Consider the following 18,485-nt stretch of genomic DNA (forward strand, 5'->3'; position numbering starts at 1 on the left):
TGCCCCTAGCATGCAGCATCTAGGTCTCCATCCAGCAGCTCACTTATTCATTCACTTCTTCATTTATGTATCAAACTAGGCTTGAGATCCTACTGTGTACCCAGCAGTGTGCTAGGCCCAATGGACCCTATGGTGACTATGGCCTGAGTAGGAATGCAGACTCACGCAAGTCCCAAATAGAGTCAGTGGCAGGGCCGGACTGGAATCCAGGACCCTGTTCCCTATACTCATGGGGCTTCCGGCCGCAGGGTTGGGCAAGGCTCACCCTGCTGGTCTTAGTCTCCCCCACCTGCTCTGATGGGCCACGACAAAACCTGGATTCACCTACCGCTCTCAGCAATGGGCAGGAGAAACTCCAAGGATGCTGGAGACCTTATCTGACCCCCTGAAACAGAATGGCGAGTCCCAGTGCTCCCCATGGATGCAGTTCATGGCCCCCACAGTCCTATCCCTCCGAAGAAGGGAAAGTCCACCACACTCTTCTGCAAACTCATTGCCACAAACTGCACTACCACTGCCTGCCTTTCTCTGGAGCCTCCAGGGATAGGGCATCTGATGCACACCTGTTTTCTTAGGCAAAGACCCAGACTCCAGTCAGGTTGAGGCTTGAGCTCATCAGGGGCTTTGCTGGGCAACATCATGGTAGATTACAGTTGAGGGACTTTGAGTTTGGGAGTCACACAGACCTGGGTCCCCTAGGGAGCCTAATATCTCTGAGATGCAGACCCCTTAGGTCTAAAAGGAAACATTACCTGTCTGAGTTGCTGTGAGAATGAAATGACATTGGTAAAAGTGCCTGGCACATGGTCAGAAATGCACTGGTTGCTTCCCTCCTTCCCTTCCTTATTTCCTTCCTTAGTCCCTCCCTTTCCCCCTTCCTTCCTTCCTTCCTTCCTTCCTTCCTTCCTTCCTTCCTTCCTTCCCCTCCTCCCCTTAAAAGGTCAAAGCCAATGTGCCTCTGAAACCCGGCTTTGTCTGTCACCGCAGTCCTATAAGCTTAGAGGAGAGTGAGCATGACAGGGCAGACCTGGAAGATAGTAGGGCCTATGAGTGGAGGCAGAGAGGAGCCAACTCCTAGACAGCTGCGGGGCTGAGAAAGAGCCACTTAGCAGCTGTGAACCTTGGGCTGGTGACTTCTCTTTAAGCCTGTTTCCTACCTCATAGGTAAGATGAAGGTAAATGAACTGAGATAATGGATGTCCAGTGCATGGCTCAGCACTTGTACCAGTAGGGGGCTCAATAAACGTTCCCACCCACTGTACCAGGAAAAAAAAATGTCCAATTCATGGCTGGGAAAATTCAGCAAACCCCAGAATGGGATTCGATGTCTGCTGCCCCACGTGCTATGAGGGCAGTGAAATCTTGTTGGGAGGGTCTCTGCGTGAACTGCTGTGAGGCTGGTAAAAAATCTCCACCAGCTAGCTTACTGGTGTCACATAGCACCACCTAGCGTCAAAAAGTGGAAGGGCCCTCCTGCCTCACCCAGCCTGGCTTCCCTCCCTCCCTTCAAAGTACGTGTGTGTTTGGGGGGCTGGGAGGGGCGCGTCACTGTCATAAGATGGTATGGCTGGGACATTTATGCCTTTATATCCCAGCAAGCAGAGAACTAATGCTATTTTTAAGATGCCTAGTCCCTCCGCTTCCTTCTGACACAAATGAATAGGACTCTGGGTAGGTCCTTTGGGCCTCAGTGGGCCTTAGTTTCCTCATCTGAGGATTGCACACCTTCAGGCTAGCATTGCTTCAGGTAAAGTGCCTGGGAAGTACCTGATGCCTACTGGTTATATCCATCTATGCTTGCTCAGTAACCCAGACAGACACAGTCTTTACACACCCTTTATATTTTTATTGAGGAGAAAGCTTTAGCATACAGAATTTATCTTCACATCACAGTAACGCAACAATAACACAATAACAATAACACATTTATTTCCAGCGGGTTTCCTCCCGAGTCTTTGGGAATCCTTGGGCTGCCTTCATACCCCTGCATGCATCCCCCCACCCACCATCCCTCTTTCAGCCCAAGAAAGTGCCCAAAGCCCATAGTTCCTCTTACAGCTCTTGTAGCTGTTACATCACAACAAATATTGAAGATCTGGGAAAGCAGGGAAAAAGGGTCAAAGGGAAGCCCAGGCCCCCTGCCACCAGAGGGCCAGGAGCCAGCTCACTGCTCACCCACTCTTTCCCCGGCTGAGGCTACAAGATCTCAGGGTGGAAGCACCACGGAAACAGGCAGGGCCTGTGCTAAGGGGTCCCTGGAAATGGGGGTGCAAGGCACCTGTCCTTTGCACTTCTCCAGCAGGAACATGGGCAGCAGGGCCAGTATGTCGACCATCAGCAAACAGGGTTCACAGCCTCGAAGAACAGCACCTCCCCTTCTGGCACTCTCTCCTGGAAAAATAGCTGAAAAACAGACAAAATTTTCTTTACAATGTTGTTCACTCCTGCACTGGTGGGGATGAGGGCGGGGAAACCAGGCAACTGAAATGTCCAAAGAATTAAGAGAATACTTCAATTATTCAGTACGCCTCATTGCATAGGTGGCAGCCATTTTAAATCTTGCTGATCAAGAGCTTGCAAGATGATCTCAGCTTTGACAAGATGCACTAGAAAGAAAGGCAGCTAAGTGTTAATAATACTTGCCTCTGTGTGCTGGGTTTCTGAATGTTTGGGTGTTTTTTGTGCTTATAGTTTTCTCTGTTGTCCAAGTTTTCTGTAATGATTAGGCATCACTTTTCTCTTTGGAGGAGGGGGATGCCTTTTGAAAAGGTAGCAACAGGTTATAGGAACCCACCTCCGCTGATCCCCAGCTGAGAAATGTATGCTAAACAAAAGGGCTTCTTACCTCCCGCTGATGAACGGATCTCACCAGCAACCAGCCAGCAGACGAACTGAGTTTCTTTGTGACTCCTCTTCCTCCAGCTCCTTCCTCTTGCTTCCAGGAGGCTCAAAACCCTAAGGCTGGGCTGAGGTTATCTATCGGACTCCGGTGAAGAACACAGGCTTAATTTACTATGCCTCCTTCCCTCTGGCCACAGACACCTTGGCTGCACTTGCCCAGCTGCCAGGCACTGTGCAGGCGGCTCAGTGTCAAGGGCAGTTCAGGCCAGCAGTGGGTTTGGCTGGCATTCTGTGGCCAGTGACATAGTATGTCCTTTTCACTGCACAAGCAGTGCTTTCTGGACCCATGGCAAGCAGCAGGACTCGTTATAAGGGTCCTGAGGTTTATACCCAGAGGTCCCAGGAGTTAGTTCCCAGGAGGCCGTCACCCTGTCAAGCCTTACCGTTTCATTGAAGCCCAGCATCAGGCCATGGCTTCCCACCCATGGGAGAGACGTGAGGCTGCAGTCTCGGCTGCGAGGCTGCAGTCTCTGTAGAGAGAAACTTCCTCTCCCTTCTGACAACTAAGGAACTCCTTAAATTGAAGTTAAAGAGCAGGGCTTGGGCCCTTTCTCTCCTTGTTGGTCCAGGAAAGAAAGGCCAGTTAGGCCTCTGTGAACCCCCAAGCATGGCAAGTCTCCTGCAAAGACCTTTGGCCGGGTGCTGCTGTCCAAGACCCAGCCCAGGGAGACCACTGTCCCTAAGGAAACGGTCACTCCTCACAATGTCAAACTGAGTTGTTGCTGCTTCTTTTTGGTCCTCTTCCTCTTCCTCCTCCCCCATCTTCCAGGCAATATCAAGGGAAACGGTAACACTAGGTTCTGTCCAGCGGGGATGCCCAGGAGGGCAGTGTGGTAAGAGAGGGCCCCAGATTTGGCAAGCTGATTCAAGGGCCCTGATGTAGTAGTCTGTGTGAGGGTGGAACTAGCTTGCTCAGTCAGTCAAGGACAAACCTCAGTCAAGTTGTCCCTTTGACATGCAGCTTTGCCCACCCTCACTGGGCTAGATGTAGGGTCATCTTTAGGGCCCTTCTGCTGGAAGCTGAAGCAAGTGTAGGCTTCTAGGCACATTTCTTGATAGCATCCTGCTCTCCGTCCATTATGTCTAATAATTAGTGGCCCCAGTGGCATTAGGAGTTCAGTGTAGCCTGTCCTTTTGCTCATTGGGGCAGAGCAGTGAGGCATTGGGTGAAGTCCTGGTGAGCCAGTCAGAGTGGATAAAAGCATAGGACACAGGGTTAGGAACAACTAGAAGGGAAATACGAGGGGGTGACCAGTTCATTTATAGGAATAAGCCCAGAAACCTGCTTGTTAGCTTGTGGCAGGACTGAGCAGAGTGCCCAGTCAAGAGGACAGCTATCGCTGACCCCTCCTTTCCCAGGTGGCTTTGGTTGGGCACGTGTCACTCCCTGGTCAGGGCTGCAAGATGGTCTGGAGTTCTACAGGTCTTCTTTAGGTTCTTCAGGTGTGGAACTCCCTTAAGTACTGGTCAGCAAATGGGGCAGGTGTGGCAGCAATAGCAGGGGCAGGGAACGCAGTAGAAGGGTGTGTTCAGGGTGGCCATCTCACCCCAGCACTCACACGCGAATTCGGCCACGTGAAGCCCGGTGCCCCGCCTGTCTTGGAGTGAGGCGGAATAGCACTGGGGGCCGTCTTCGAGTATGGCGTTGCCCCAAACGACCTGCTCGGCGAATCAGGGGTGGTGAACTGTAGAAAGGCGAATTGGTACCTGGAAGGCCCTCCAGCAGCGGGACCCGATTCTGGTTCCTCCGTCTGCTGGGCTGTATTATTGGAGGCGATGTATCTAGGAAATTTTCATGATAGTAGCCAGTAGTCTGGGATGAAGCGTTGGCATAAGTCGGCTCTACCTCCATCAGCTCATCTAGGTCGTCATCCTGGGCTTCATCCTCGGTCTCTTCCTCCTGTTCTGGCTCCTGCTCTGGCTCCTGCCCTGGTTCCTGGCCCTTATCCTCATCCTTATTCTCATCCTCATTCTTCTTCCTCATCTCCTCCTCTTCCTCGTCCACAACATCCACCACCACGATCTCGTCCTCGTCGTCGTCATCCTCCTCCTCCCGTTTCTGTTTCATCTCTTCCTCCTTCTTCCTCATCTCTTCCTCCTTCTTCCTCTTCTCCTCCTCCTGCTCCCTCATCTCTTGCTGAATAGCTCTCGCACGCCTCCGCTGGTCCTTTTCGTGAAGCCTGCGCCTGCGCACCTCTGCATCTTCATCCTCACTGTAGCGCTCTTCTTCTCCACTGCCCTCGACATTAGGGTCTGCAGCAAAAGGGAAGAAGATATTGCGAACCCCAGGGAGCGGGATTGGCTTGGGGACACGCACTTTCCTTTCTATCTCCACACATTCGAGAATCAGCTCATCCAGGTCGGCCATTTCAGTTGACCATAAGAGCTCCTTGCGGAAGAATTCTGACAGGCCTTTGAGGAACTGGTTTTGAAGGCGACAGTCATCCCAAGACAAGAATTGGGCCAGGAACTGAAAAGCATCTGCATAACTGCCGAGGGTACAGTCTCCCTGCTTGAGCTTGCGGATGGCCTTTTTTGCCACACTTGGGGGGATGGGGCCACAGAATTTCTTACGGATTTCATCCAGGAAGCGCGGGAAGTTGGCATGCAGGGGGCTTCCTTCCTGGGTGACTGAGACGGCCCAGTCCTTGGCGTCACCAGTGAAAAAGGAGATCAGAAAAGCCACCCGCTCGGCACCCCCGGGGAAATGATCCTCATGGTCGGCTATGAAGGTCTCTAACCGCATCAGGAATTCAGGCAGGTAGACCGGGTCGCCTGAAAAGGGTTCTAGCTCAGGCCGCTCCAGAGGTGGCACAGGAGGCTGCGCGGGCAGCTCCTTGGAGGCGGGCTGGGGCAGTGCCGGCGGGGGCGGGCTGGGCTGCGGGACAGGGTCGACCTGGCTATCAGAGGTGCCGCAGTCCTGGGTCCCACTGATCAACAGCTCCTCCGGGGCGCATTCGGGCTCCGTGCGTGGGGGAGGCCAGCGCGTGAAGGGCATTTCACCCTCGGGCAAGGAGTCTATGTCGTTGAGCGGGAACTCAAAGTTCTCCTCCGCAAGGACGGGCACAGGCCAGCGGATGTAGCTGGAGACATTGCCCCGCAAGGAATTCACCTCCGCCAGGGCTCTTCCTAGCTGAAGGCCCAAATTGGCATTCTCCCCGCGAAGGGCATTTAATTCCTCGCGCAGGGCCACGTTCGCCATGCGAAGGCTATTGAGATTTCCTGATGCCTCGGACATCTGGACTCGCCTGGGGCCCTGGGTTCGCAGGCAGGGTGGGGGATCCGGGTGGGGGATCCGGGTGGGGGTGCCGAGCTAGGGGCCAAGAAAGGAGGCCGAAATGCGGTGGGGCCCCAGAGGGGAGCGAAGTGCCTCGGCGAGCGCAGGGTAGGCCGAGCCACACCCACCGGGGCGAGGAGGGAGGGCGGGAGCTCCGGGCACAAGGCCCGGAGGCTGAGCCCCGAGGCTGGGCCCGGGGCGCGTTACCTCGTCCGGGGATCGGAGAGGGCGGACGGCGGCGGGAGCCGAGAGGCGCTGAGCGGAAGTCGCGGGTGGCAAGCCAGCAGCCCCCAGGCAGGCCGGGATGGAGCAGACTGCTGCAGGATCTCTCGAGGAAAAATGTTGCGGCTGCGGGATCCCCGCCTTTTAAGCACAGCCTCGCCCCGCCTCCCCACCCCAGCAGGGGCGGGACTTCGGGAACCGCGGGCGCCCAGTGGCCGCCGCGCCCACCCCTCGGCTGAGCCTCTCACTGACTCTCTCCTTCCCTAGCTGCAGCTAACTCGGGTCGGGAAAATGCGACAGCGACTGCCCACTCGAGGTCGTCATGGCGACAGCCAGTGAACGTGTTCCTCTCCTCAGGCAGGCCCCCGAGTGTAGAGGAGCTGCTTCGCGAGGCGCAGCTTAATCTCCAGAGCCGGTTGCAAGGTACCGAGAGGGAGCGGGGCTGCGGCCTGACCCCACAGGCCAGATGTGCAGCGGCTGGAGGGAGGCACAGAAGAGAGGACAGGGACCAGCGAGAGAAAAAGAGAGAACACTGTAAAACCCGTTGAAAAACAAAGCACACATTTTCCATCTTTTGCCTTCTCGACTCACAATTCCAAAAGGTCCTATTTTTATGGTGTTTACCACGCCCCTCCCCCCCCCCCTTTTTTAGTTCCGTACTCCATGGTGGGGGGAAAAAGACAGAAACTGAAACAGGGCAATGGGTCAAATCATTTCCAAAGACAGCTGGATGAGAGAGACTCCTACAGTGTGGCCCACAAGCCTTCCAGACTTTCTCTTGCCACATCACCCATGCATGCCTTTGGAATGCTGTCACTCAGCCAAAAAAGGCACCTGCAAATCTTCTCCTCTGGGCTTCACTCACTCTACTCTTGCATTAACATTGTCCACGTGTCTCCTGGGTAGCTACTGCACTCAGTTCATCCCCAATTCCCAACCCAGTGTTGTTGAGGTCGCAGTGCAGCAAAGCTGGGTCCTCCCCATCCAGAGAAACAGCCCAGTCAGAGTGCCTGAGCAGTCATGCCGCACCCACAGGCAGAGGAGGAAAACCCAGACTTGGAAAGCACACAGAGCTAGAATCTAATTCGACTCATACACCTACCTAGCTGTGTGACATTATGCAGATACAACACCCTCTCTGAGCTTCAAGTTAATCAGTCATCTTTAAAATGGGAATTCCCCACATGGCACACTTCTGTTAGAACTAAAAATAGAGTGGAAGTAAATTGCTTAGTAAGAGTATCTTGCTGCTGGAGACACCCTGATGAGATGTAACATCAACTCCCAGTACATGCCTTTTGGAACATGGGCTGAGCTAAGCACAATACTAAAGCTAATACAAAAGAAAAAAAAAAAGAAAAAAACAAGATGATCCCTGATAAGACTTTCCAATAGGAAAACCATACACATTGACCAGAGGGATTTATCCACCGTACATGGTATTAAAGCTCAGACCTATGAGACAGACTACTGGTGTGCTGTCAATACCTGGGTGGAGGTTACAAGGGGGAATGCATATGTAAGAATTCACTTAAGATTCATGCACTTTACCATAGGTAAGTTATATCTCAATAAAATCTTATACATAAAACCTCAATGCTAAGTCACAAGCTCTATACCCCCTCCAAGCCCCCTCGTTCCATTCAGACCTCTTTTCCAAGCCCAGAAGCCCTTCCTGTACCCCATTCTGATCCTTACGCTTTCTTTTAAGTTCAATTCTTGCCTCATCCAAGAAAACCTTTAACACGAGTTCTGTACTTTGCACCATTCCCTCCATAAGCACTCATATGAGGCACTATGTACCATCCAGTTCAAGAGGACTTGCATAGTTCTGAACTGCTCTTTCTTTCATCTGTTCATTCATTTACTCATTTGTCTATTAGCCTTGGATATATACTTTGTCCACCTAACCAGCCTGAGCTTGTCAACGTAAAGAACCATGTCTCTTAGGTTTCCAGAAGCACCTGGCACGGGGCTGGATCCCCAAGAGGTGCTCAGTAGACACATCTTAAGTGAACATTAAATTAAATGTGAAAAGACATCAGCTCTCATTTATTCATGCCAATGAGGATTAACACTGGTGGAGAATAGAAAATGGCAGATAGCCACTCAGCTGGACTACAGCCATAACCCCCACCTGCTTGCCAAGGCAGTGGTGACCTTAGAGCAGCAAGATTCCAAGGGACACCATGAGCTTTGTGTTTAGATAAGAGAGGAACTACTGTGCAGTAAGAGAATCAGTGTGTTCTGTGTTGTCAGCACAGGCAGGATTAGGACTAGTGGGAGGAAACTTAGAGGGAGGTAGATTTCGCCTCAAGATAAGGAAGAACTTTCCTGACACCTGACAGCCCCAGCTGTCCTTGGATGGAATCAGTGGCCTTGGGAGGAAGGCTGCCTCCCCTTCTCTGCCAGTGTGTTCAGAGTCTGAAGAAGCACACTGAAGGGCTGCTGAGGAGAAAGTCTGTGCCCAGAATGAAGTGTTGGACCAGACAACCTTTGAGGCTACTTCTGACTCCCCTGCCTGTTGATTCTTGACTCCCACTTCCTTCATTTCATCGGATTCCCTCAGTTCCTTTGAATTCATCACTTAAATGAAACCAGTTCAAATCTCATGCATCTTTCTTACTCCTTGACAATACCCCTGAACTTCTTCCTCCTCTGCTACTTCCTCTGACTTCCCTCTCCTTCACCTAAGCTCCCCTGGACTTGTCACCACCTGTAGTGGGACTAAGGTGCAGGAAGCCAGGCCCTTGGAGTCTCGAGCAAGAGTTCTTGACATCCAAGGGAGCACTGCACATTGGACTTCCCAATACAAGTCTCTCTGTGCTTCACACAGGTCACTTCCCACACAGGGCTGCAGAAAACCTGAAAAGCTGCAAGGCTTCAAAGAGAGGACCTTACAGCATAAAGTAGCAAAAGGTGTCTGTGTCCTGAGCCTCTTCTCCAAGTTGAGCGCAGTGGGGACCACTGAGGCAAAGGCTTAGTTCCAGGACCAGCACAACTCAAATTTATCGATTATCTTTTCTCCTTGGCTCTCATAGCCCCAGGGAGTATGCATTTTTTCCATTTCCAAATCCAGAGGCTCAGACGCCAGGAAATATCTTAAAGAAACAATGCAAATCAGGCCTGGCAGCTAGAGCAGGAGCCCTGGCTCATGGACCCTCCCCGGCCCAGCACTAGGCCACGGCCCCCTAGAGTGTGTATCCACTGTGCTGTTTTTCAGAAGAATATGAGGAACAGTACTCGAAGGCCAGACTGCTGGGGCAGACCTTCCGCTCTGCTGATGAGGCCCCTGAGCCCACCCCTAGCCCAAGGCCCCAGTCTGCCAGGCGTCTGGAGTTTGTGTTGATGGTGAGTTGCCTCGTTCCCTGCCTGGGACAGCCAGCATGCAGAGCTCACCCTGCACCCATCAACAGGGGGACTTGAGCTGCTTATATTATCCACCAGAAGCCGCTGCTCCCCTCTGCTCACGAGCAGAGCTGCCCTGAGGCCTGGCTGATATGGGCCTTGCACAGCAGGTGTCTGGCCTGGCAGCCTATCCATGTTTTCCTGCCTCCCAGACAAAGCCTCCAACCACCCTGCTTAGACAAGCCATCCTGCGGGCATGGCTCATTTCCAGTCAGGAGCACACCCTTTCCATCACCTTCTTTCCCAACAGCCTACAAAACAGCAGCTGAACGAGGATGAGACTACCACCCAGGGTGTGAGGGCCCCTGAGGCCTCCCTGAGCCTGTCTACCACGGCCGACAAGCAAGTTGCCTGGAATAGCCCCTTCCCTCTGCCCATCCTAGAGGAGAAGCGGTGGCTTCAGCCTTGCTCCACGCACTCTGACATTGTGCCCATCAACATCTCTGGTAGAGTTGCTTAGCACCACTTGTGTTTGCTTCCTTCCATGCCAACTACAGACCATCCTCTCCAAATGCACTGGGTGCTGGGGGAGGGAGCGAGACTTTCTTTGCTACTGGCTCACCCTGCACTGTCAAGGCCACAGCTCTTGCCAGGGAACAGAGGCATGCAGAAGAGGGGGCTCTGGCTGCTCTTTCTTCACCCTCTATTGGCACTAGCAAGTTAACTGAGACCATTTGATAGCAAACAAATTGATCCTAACAGAAAACTCTGAAACTATGAACTTGTATGCTCTTTGCAGCATCTATGGAAATTTGAAGTGTTTGAGCTACATTTGGGTTGGGGAAAGAAAACTTCTTATGCCAGAAGCCATGTCTGGTTAGGACTCTAAGGGAAAGTGTGCGGTTCAGAATGCTTGTGGTAAAAGGAATGCTCATACCCAGGGTATGGGCCATGGGCCTATGGCACTTTAAGTTGACACTTGATCTTCTAGTGAGGTGGGCCTCCTCAACTGGTATGGCAAGTATTTAATAAGGGAAGTAACAGAAAGAGGCCAAGGCCAAAAACACCAAAGAGGGGCCCAGTAATAACTTGAAAGTGGGAAACATGATGTGTGTTTAGCTCAGTTGGATATGACTTTGGTGATATGGTACACTTATACCACACACATTATTAATTTGTGCTCCACATTCCATTGGCTGTAAGTGAAAGAGGAGGAAGGTTGGTTATTTCAGAAGGGGATAGGGTCAGCGATCTGGTGAAATAAAGACTTCATGACCCAAAAGGATCAGAGGCACCCTGTGAGCCACATTGGCCTGTGATATGCTGGGAAGAGTTGATGAAGAGAAGGAGGACAGCTCTGGCCACATGTGGTCACATTCCCTGGATTAAGGATCATCCAGCGCCACTGGCGTCCTCTCAGGAAATCAGAGGCAAGAAATAGAGCTCACAGCCTAAGAAGATGTATAAAAAGGAGTAAGAGCTGAGAGGAGAGACTCACAAAGTGACAGTGGACACTTTGTTTCTAAACTTCTATCTTACCTGCAATAAGGCTGGCCCTGAATTTTGTCCACAGAGTCCCTTGCTGTGAGGCTGACAGAGGAGGGTTTGGTTAAACAACTGTTGAATGAGAGATGGTGAGGGGAGCAGTAGACTTCACCCCCCATCTCACCCTGCCCCTGGCCCAGCAATGCCACAGGAACAAAGACTGACCAAGTGCTTTAGGAGAAATAGATCTTAGTCACCACCAAAATGTCATCAAACGTGGCTGGAGGACAGACTGTCAGGCAGCTTCCTGGATGGTGGGGGGAAGTGAAGCAGCTTCTCTTGGAGACACTGTCCTCTGGCACATACAAAGGCTTTCTTTACGAAAAGATTACAATCAAGCGACCTCTAGTCTCAACTTGTCTATCTATAGTAGTGGTTCCCGCCTCAAGCTGTACATCTTAATAATCAACCACCTGGGGAATTTGAGAAATAGCTTCTACCTGGGCCTTCCTCCCAAAGAGTTAAATGTTCTGGGCTGGGATCCAGGTATTGAAGTTTCAGAAGCTGCCTGGTTTATTTCCACATGTAGCCAGGATTGAAAACCATGGCTCTCAGCCACCTAATACTCACAGGTGACCCTGGGTGTGGCCTATGAAAGCCAGCATGTATGTCTTGGGGCTCTGGGTATCTGGGGTCATGTTGGGAGGGATGTGGAAGAAGGGCCACCTGCCTGGATGCTATTCATGCTCATCGCTACTGCCATCATCCCTTCTCTCTGCCTCAGGCCCATTTCCACTATACCGTAAACAGAAACCAAGATGCATCCAAGTGTCTTTATTTTGGCTACAGGGCAGCAGTTTGATAAACATGCAAGTTTGCGACACTCATTGTTTAATACAGAGACAGCCGTGAACCCCAAGTCCACCCTGAGGCGGAGGCGGACCATTATTGGATTCTCTAACTTTTCCCAGCGAGACCAAGGTGACCCCACCACAGCTGATCCCCCAGACCCTTCCCCTTGCTCACTTCCTCCAATCCTGCCACCTGGGTGGTATTGTGGTGATGGGGAACAGGAATAATTTGAGGGGGTGGGCTTTGGATATTCTGAAAAAGCCAATGTGGTAATTAAAGATAACAAAGGGACCCTGGCTGGTATAGCTCAGTGGACTGAGCACTGGCCTGTGAACCAAAGGGCTGCTGGTTCAATTCCCAGTCAGGGCACGTGCTTGGGTTGTGGGCCAGGTCTCCAGTAAAGATAACCAAGGGCCTTTGGTCAAGGGCAGCAACCAAACATGAAGAGCCGGTCACCCAGGCTATAAATTTATTATGTCATTGTTTCCCATTATAAATGGAACATAACTATATATGTCAAGTTTACCTAAGTAGGTACAGGGGGAAATTATCATTAAAAGCACCATCTTAACAGAACCATTTCTGCTGTTAAATGAATGCCATCCAAAGAGCACAGATCAGAGATGTGGATGCAAACCCAGGCTCTCCATTCCTTAAGCATGAGGCCTTGGGCAAGTTATGGAACCTCTTTCAGCCTCAGCTTCTTCAACTATAAATTGGGGATAATGATACCAACCTGATGGAGATGTCATGAAGATTGGAGTTATTGTATATAATTTGCCTACCATGTGCCTGGTACATAGTGTGCATTCAGCAGATGGTGCCTGTTACTATAAATTTTATCACAACAGTAGTAGTAATAGTAATGATGACAGAACAGTAATAACTGTTGTGGGTATGAGAAATCTTGGGAGATTTTGAATTTAGGAATAGTTCCCTCATATCTGTATCTTATCTTAAGTCTTCATGTGGCAAAGCTAAAAAGTGACAGGTGCCAAAAATGCAACTACACTCTGTGCTTTCCAGCTATGGCATACTCCAAATTCATTGCTGGAGCTGAAAGTCACACAGTGCTGTCTTTTATAGTTCAAAAGCCTCTGCTCTCATCTTAGGAGAGGTGAACACTGAGGTCTATGACAGTTTCATGAGCTTGGGGTGAAAGCCCAGGAAAAACGCAAGGTAGTCCCCACCTGCCACTTCAGCTCCGAAAGGAATAATCAGAGCTGGAAAGTTCTTGGCAGCCATTTGGATAATTCAAGGGCACCCTGTAACTCACCATGTCGTGATGGGCAAAGTCCCAACTTCCCCTGCATTCTCATCTATGGAAAGGAAGAACCAAGGAATTCTGACCAAGTTGTTGGCAAATGTTTCTTGGCAAAAACTTGGTGCTGCCATCACGGGAGCTGCTAGGGGATCCCTGGTTGCACCACTAATGTTCTGTGTTTCCCTCCTCCAGGTCACAGCAACAGCCCCACAGGCAAGGTGGCTCGCTCAACCAGCTCAGACATCAAGCACAGTCATTCCGTTCCAGAAGGCGTTCATGGAAGAGTTGCAGTCAGTCAGGAAGTTCATTTCCCAAATCTCAGTTCACCAGTACTGAGAAATCCTTCTAGTGATCTGGAAGAACCTCTCCAGGTGCGTGGTGGCACCAAGCCTCCTGGCATGGAAAGTGTGGGAATGGTATATAGTGTCCCCAGTTCTTGCAATGGACCAACAGAATCTACATTCTCTGCTTCCTGGAAGGGAGATGCCTTTACCTATATGACTCCAAGTGCCACCAGTCACAGCAATCAAGTCAATGAAAATGGAAAACCTCCTTCCTCTGGGAATGCATGGGTTTCTGTGCACACACTGCCACCTCTGGTTCCTAAGGAGGCTGCCACCGTCTTTGTCATTCGTGATAACCCAGCAGGATGCAGTGGATCAGCTGGCTATTCTGAACACCCTATGCAACGAAGGCAAGTATTGGAGCGACCCTTCAAGATTGGCCTTCTGACTGGTGGTGGTACCTCAAGAATGGAGACAGGCCCAGGTGGGGCCAGCAGGTTCCGGGAGCGGTCATTGTCTGTGCCCACAGACTCAGGCACCACAGATGTGGACTACAATGAAGAGCAGAAGTCCAGTGAAGCCTGTGCCCTGCCTTATGCCAGTACAAGTTCTGAGGGCAGTAACAGTGCTGACAACATTGCCTCCCTTAGTTCCCAACAGGAGGCCCAGCATAGAAGGCAGAGATCCAAGAGTATCTCACTCAAGAAGGCTAAAAAGAAGCCTTCCCCACCAATGCGCAGTGTCTCGCTGGTCAAAGATGAGCCAGAAGGTGGGTCAGCACTACCCAAGGATCAGAGGCCCAGGAGCCTTTGCCTCTCCTTGGAACACCAAGGACATCACTCATCCCAGGGTCACCCAGCTGTGCCTACCTTCAAAGACCCAGAAGGTACACAATTCTCCCACCATTGGTATCTTACTGACTGGAAATCTGGTGACACCTACCAGTCCTTGTCCAGCTCCAGCACTGCCACTGGCACCACGGTCATTGAGTGTACTCCAGTTCAGGGCAGCTCAGAGTCTCTTGCCTCCCCTTCTACCTCCAGAGCTACAACACCTTCACAACTCTCCATCGAGGTAGAAGCCAGGGAGGTACCCTCCCCAGGAAGACCCACTGGGCTGATGTCACCCTCCAGTGGATACTCCAGTCAGTCGGAGACACCAACACCCACTGTCTCCATGTCCTTGACCTTGGGCCACTTGCCCCCTCCGAGTGGCAGTGGTCGGGTGCGTCCAGTGGTACCTGAGAGGAAGTCATCACTACCCCCAACTTCGCCAATGGAAAAAATTTCCAAGTCACGACTATCATTTGACCTCCCACTGACCTCGTCTACCTATCTGGATCTGTCTGGGATGAGTATCTCTATCCGAAGCAAAACCAAGGTGAGCCGGCATCACTCAGATACAAATTTTGGGGCCAAGCTGCTCCAGAAAACTAGTCCCAATCAGCCAATCATGCCCATGGTTACTCAGTCTGACCTACGTTCTGTTCGCCTGAGGTCAGTCAGCAAATCTGAGCCAGAAGATGACGTTGAGAGCCCTGACTATGCTGAGGAATCAGGAGGAGAAGTCTTCACTTTGCCAGAGAGAAAGATGAAACCTCCCATAGCTGAGAAACCCCCGCTGGCCCGAAGACCTCCAAGCTTGGTCCATAAGCCACCATCTGTCCCTGAGGAGCACTCTCTCACTTCACCTACATTGGCTATGACCCCTAAGAGCTCAATTCAACACATGAGGCCACTCCCTCCAGACATCTACACCGTGGTACAGAAACCAAAGTCTTTCAGCTTCCCTGAGACCAGAAGCCCAGGGGAGTCAACAGCATCATCATCTGTTGTTTTCACACCTTTTGCCAGTTCCTCTGGTGTCTTCTGCTCAGGAACACAGCAACCTCCCCAGGGAAGCACAGAGGATGAGGGCTCCAAGGTAAAAGCTCTGCCTGAAAGAATTAGTCTCCAGAGCCAGGAACAAACTGAGAAGAAGAAAGGCAAGATTCCACCTCCTGTACCAAAAAAGCCCAGCATTCTCTACCTGCCTCTAACCTCACCTACAGCTCATGTGGAGGCCTACGGGGCTGAACCAAGGCTGCCTGTCAGCCCCATCATCACCCTGGAGGAAGATGCCAAGTGTCCCCCAACCAGTGACCACCTGCAATCACCTGGTACAAGGACCACTTCAACACCACATGCTGATGGTGAAAGGGAGGCAAGCCCTCTGGGTTAGTAAACTATCTGCTGGCTTTTCCTTTCAATACCAGGAGAGATGAGGCTGAGAATGGAGTGCCAGAGACAGAAGCCAGTGCCCCATGATCCTGACCCTGGGATGACCTAAGTCAGTAAGGACATATCTTAAGGGTTTGGGTTACTCTAAATAGGCCTCACTGCCCTTGGGATTGGAACTGACCCAGGGACAGATCTCTAAGGCTTGGTTTGAGCCAGTCTACCCTGGAACCCCCAGTACCAAGGTAATGAAATGAAACTAGGTCTTAGCATCCTAGGACTTTAGGAGCCTATCTACCAGTCAGGCATGCTTGCCCTAAGAATGATCTCTCTCTTTCTCTGTCTCTCTCTCTGTCTCTCTCTCTGTCTCTGTCTCTGTCTCTCTCTCTCCTTCGCTGTACAGTACTTTGCACTAGCCACACTGAGTTTAATTTCATGCATAAGACTGGGTACCCTCCCAGGCTGAGTTCAAGTGACACGGTGGGCTTGCAGGCTTCTGAAACAATGAAGTGTATTACCAGTAGCAGGCTTTCGACAGGAAAGGGGGCTCACTTTCTTAGATGGTTAGCTCTTTCTGGAATAATAAGACTAAGTTAGATAATATTTCTCATCTTTTGGGGGTTTCTTCCTTGTCTCTTTTTGTTTTCATTGTGGCAAAATACACATAACATAAAATGTACCACATTAACCAATTTTACATGGACAGTTCAGTTGTGTTAAGTATACTCACTCTGGTGCATCCATCACCAGCATCCATCTCCAGAACTCTTTTCATCTTGCAAAATTGAAGTCTGCACCCATTAAACATTAACTCTCCATTGCCCCCTCCCCTCAGCCCTAGCAACCACCATTCTGTTTTCTGTCTTTGAATCTGACTCCTCTCAGGACATCATGTAAGTGTAATCATACAGTATTTGTCTTTCTGTGTCTGGCTTGCTTCACTAAGCATAATGTCCTCCAGGTTCATCCATGTTTCTCTTCCTTTTTTGAACTCTCAACACCAAGCATCAAAATCTTTTTCTTGTTGTTGTTATTTTTATTTATTTGTAGAGAGAGGGGAAGGGAGGGAGAAAGAGAAGGAGAAAAACATCAATGTGTGGTTGCCTCTCACATGCCCCCTACTGGGGACCTGGCCTGCAACCCAGGCATGTGCCCTGACAGGGAATCAAACCAGTGACTCTTTGGTTTGCAGGCTGGCAGTCAATCCACTGAACCACACCAGCCAGGGTCAAACATTAAAATCTTATGGCCTTCCTTAAGCTGATTCCGACTTTCAATATAAATTACATCATTGTGACTAAAACATTCAAACAAATCAAAGTCAGAGATAATTTTAGAATATTCTTCCTCAAACCCCTCAGACTCACTCTGAAATTCAGGTAGGTACCACTCCCACCCACTGGTTGAGTCACTACTTTAGATTTCTCTCTGACTCTTTTATTTTTAAAAAGGACCCATTTAAAACAAGAGAATGCTCAAGCAGCCCATTGTAACAGACCAGGCATGAGAGAGCAGGGACCCAGGCTGGTCTTCAGCACTCAGTCCACCTTGTCCAAATCACTAACCTTCTGAACATCATGTTCCTTTGCAGAATGGAGACATTAAGAGTCTCCACCCTGCTGCTCTTCCAGAGTTGCTTTGAACATCAAATGAAATACAGACAAGAATGTGCTTTGTCTCTACTCTCGTGGTCAAAGTAATTCCTTCTGATTCTTATACCTAGGGAGTACCATGGAATCCAGCACCGAAGAGAAAAGTGTTATCAGTGATAAAACAGCTGAATGGATTGCAGAAGATGATGATGACGTGTTTGTGGCTTCACGCACAACTGAAGATTTATTTACTGTGATACACAGGTCTGGACCAATTACCTTAATTCCTGTTGTAATTGTCTTCCCTTTCTATACCAAAAGACAAACTGCTATCTCTAAGCAGCCATTAGAATTGAAACTGGAGACAAGTTCAGATACCCACATATGTGAAAGCAGTCCAGGGCCTCACGTCGCCAATTCACTGACATCTTTGGGTGAAGTGGAGGAGGGGCGGGGAAGGGAGGACCAGGTGCCAAGTGAGAGGCCCCTCGTCTCCTAGCAACTGCTCAGCCTATTGTGGCTCCATCTGCTTTCTCACAGCTTTGTCTACAGTTGGAGACATTTAACCCTTTACAGAATTCTTTGTACAAAAAAAATCTTATCAAGAAGTAAAGTGGGGCACTAGGCCAAGTATCAGGGCAGGAACTTAGGTGAAGGGGGGACCAGATGGGGACCCAGTTATTGGAAAGGGACACAAATCAGGGGCTCAGTGAGGAGGAAACTGGAAATAACCCAGTTATTGGAGCTAGAGAACCAGTTTAGAGCAGGGTCAGTTCCCAGGCTGTCTTGATCAGTCACTGAGCTTGACTCCTTAAATTCTTCTTCAGTCCCAAGAGCTGGGCAGGACTGAGCCTACAGGCACAGGCCAATGACTCCAGCTGCAGGCATTGAAAGGAGTATAGGGAGAGGGACCAGAAAAGGGATCCCAAGCACTTAGTGGAGCGAGAGAAAGGTAGGGAGTGCAACTGCTTGCAAGGCTGCTGCATAGAAGTTCCCAGATCACGTCACTGGTATACATGAACTTATATGAAGCCTTAGGAAATG

General features: G+C 50.5%; 2 protein-coding genes across 5 annotated transcripts in view; one reads left to right on the forward strand and one right to left on the reverse strand.

The window, feature by feature from the left end:
• Positions 1-18,485, forward strand: part of NHSL2 (NHS like 2) — a 66,243-nt gene that overhangs the window by 38,572 nt on the left and 9,186 nt on the right. Inside the window, exons 2-7 of one of the 2 annotated variants that reach the window (XM_045839340.1) lie at positions 6,668-6,823; positions 9,624-9,751; positions 10,059-10,254; positions 12,083-12,214; positions 13,542-15,848; positions 17,573-17,705. In XM_045839340.1, the coding sequence (XP_045695296.1) occupies positions 6,668-6,823; positions 9,624-9,751; positions 10,059-10,254; positions 12,083-12,214; positions 13,542-15,848; positions 17,573-17,705 (3,052 nt within the window). The remainder of the gene's footprint in view (positions 1-6,667; positions 6,824-9,623; positions 9,752-10,058; positions 10,255-12,082; positions 12,215-13,541; positions 15,849-17,572; positions 17,706-18,485) is intronic. The other variant, XM_045839338.1, reaches the window with a different exon arrangement.
• Positions 1,826-6,590, reverse strand: RTL5 (retrotransposon Gag like 5). 3 transcript variants are annotated; one of them, XM_045839342.1, is made up of 3 exons: positions 2,846-6,590; positions 2,511-2,606; positions 1,826-2,403 (listed from the first exon to the last, which is right to left on the reverse strand). In XM_045839342.1, exon 1 carries the CDS (start codon positions 6,137-6,139, stop codon positions 4,457-4,459), a length of 1,683 nt encoding a protein of 560 aa, XP_045695298.1. In that variant the 5' UTR covers positions 6,140-6,590; the 3' UTR covers positions 1,826-2,403; positions 2,511-2,606; positions 2,846-4,456. The 3 variants fall into 3 exon arrangements, with proteins under 3 accessions (XP_045695298.1, XP_045695297.1, XP_045695299.1); XM_045839341.1 differs by lacking the exon at positions 2,511-2,606; XM_045839343.1 differs by lacking the exons at positions 1,826-2,403; positions 2,511-2,606 and adding an exon at positions 2,623-2,758.

Source organism: Phyllostomus hastatus, unplaced genomic scaffold (assembly GCF_019186645.2).
Source record: "Phyllostomus hastatus isolate PE091 unplaced genomic scaffold, TTU_PhHast_1.1 phas_contig_30, whole genome shotgun sequence".
NCBI lineage: Eukaryota > Metazoa > Chordata > Mammalia > Chiroptera > Phyllostomidae > Phyllostomus > Phyllostomus hastatus.

Bases quoted from the DNA above. Each gene is read 5' to 3' on its own strand.
- RTL5 (XM_045839341.1), bottom strand. From the start codon at position 6,139: ATGTCCGAGGCATCAGGAAATCTCAATAGCCTTCGCATGGCGAACGTG.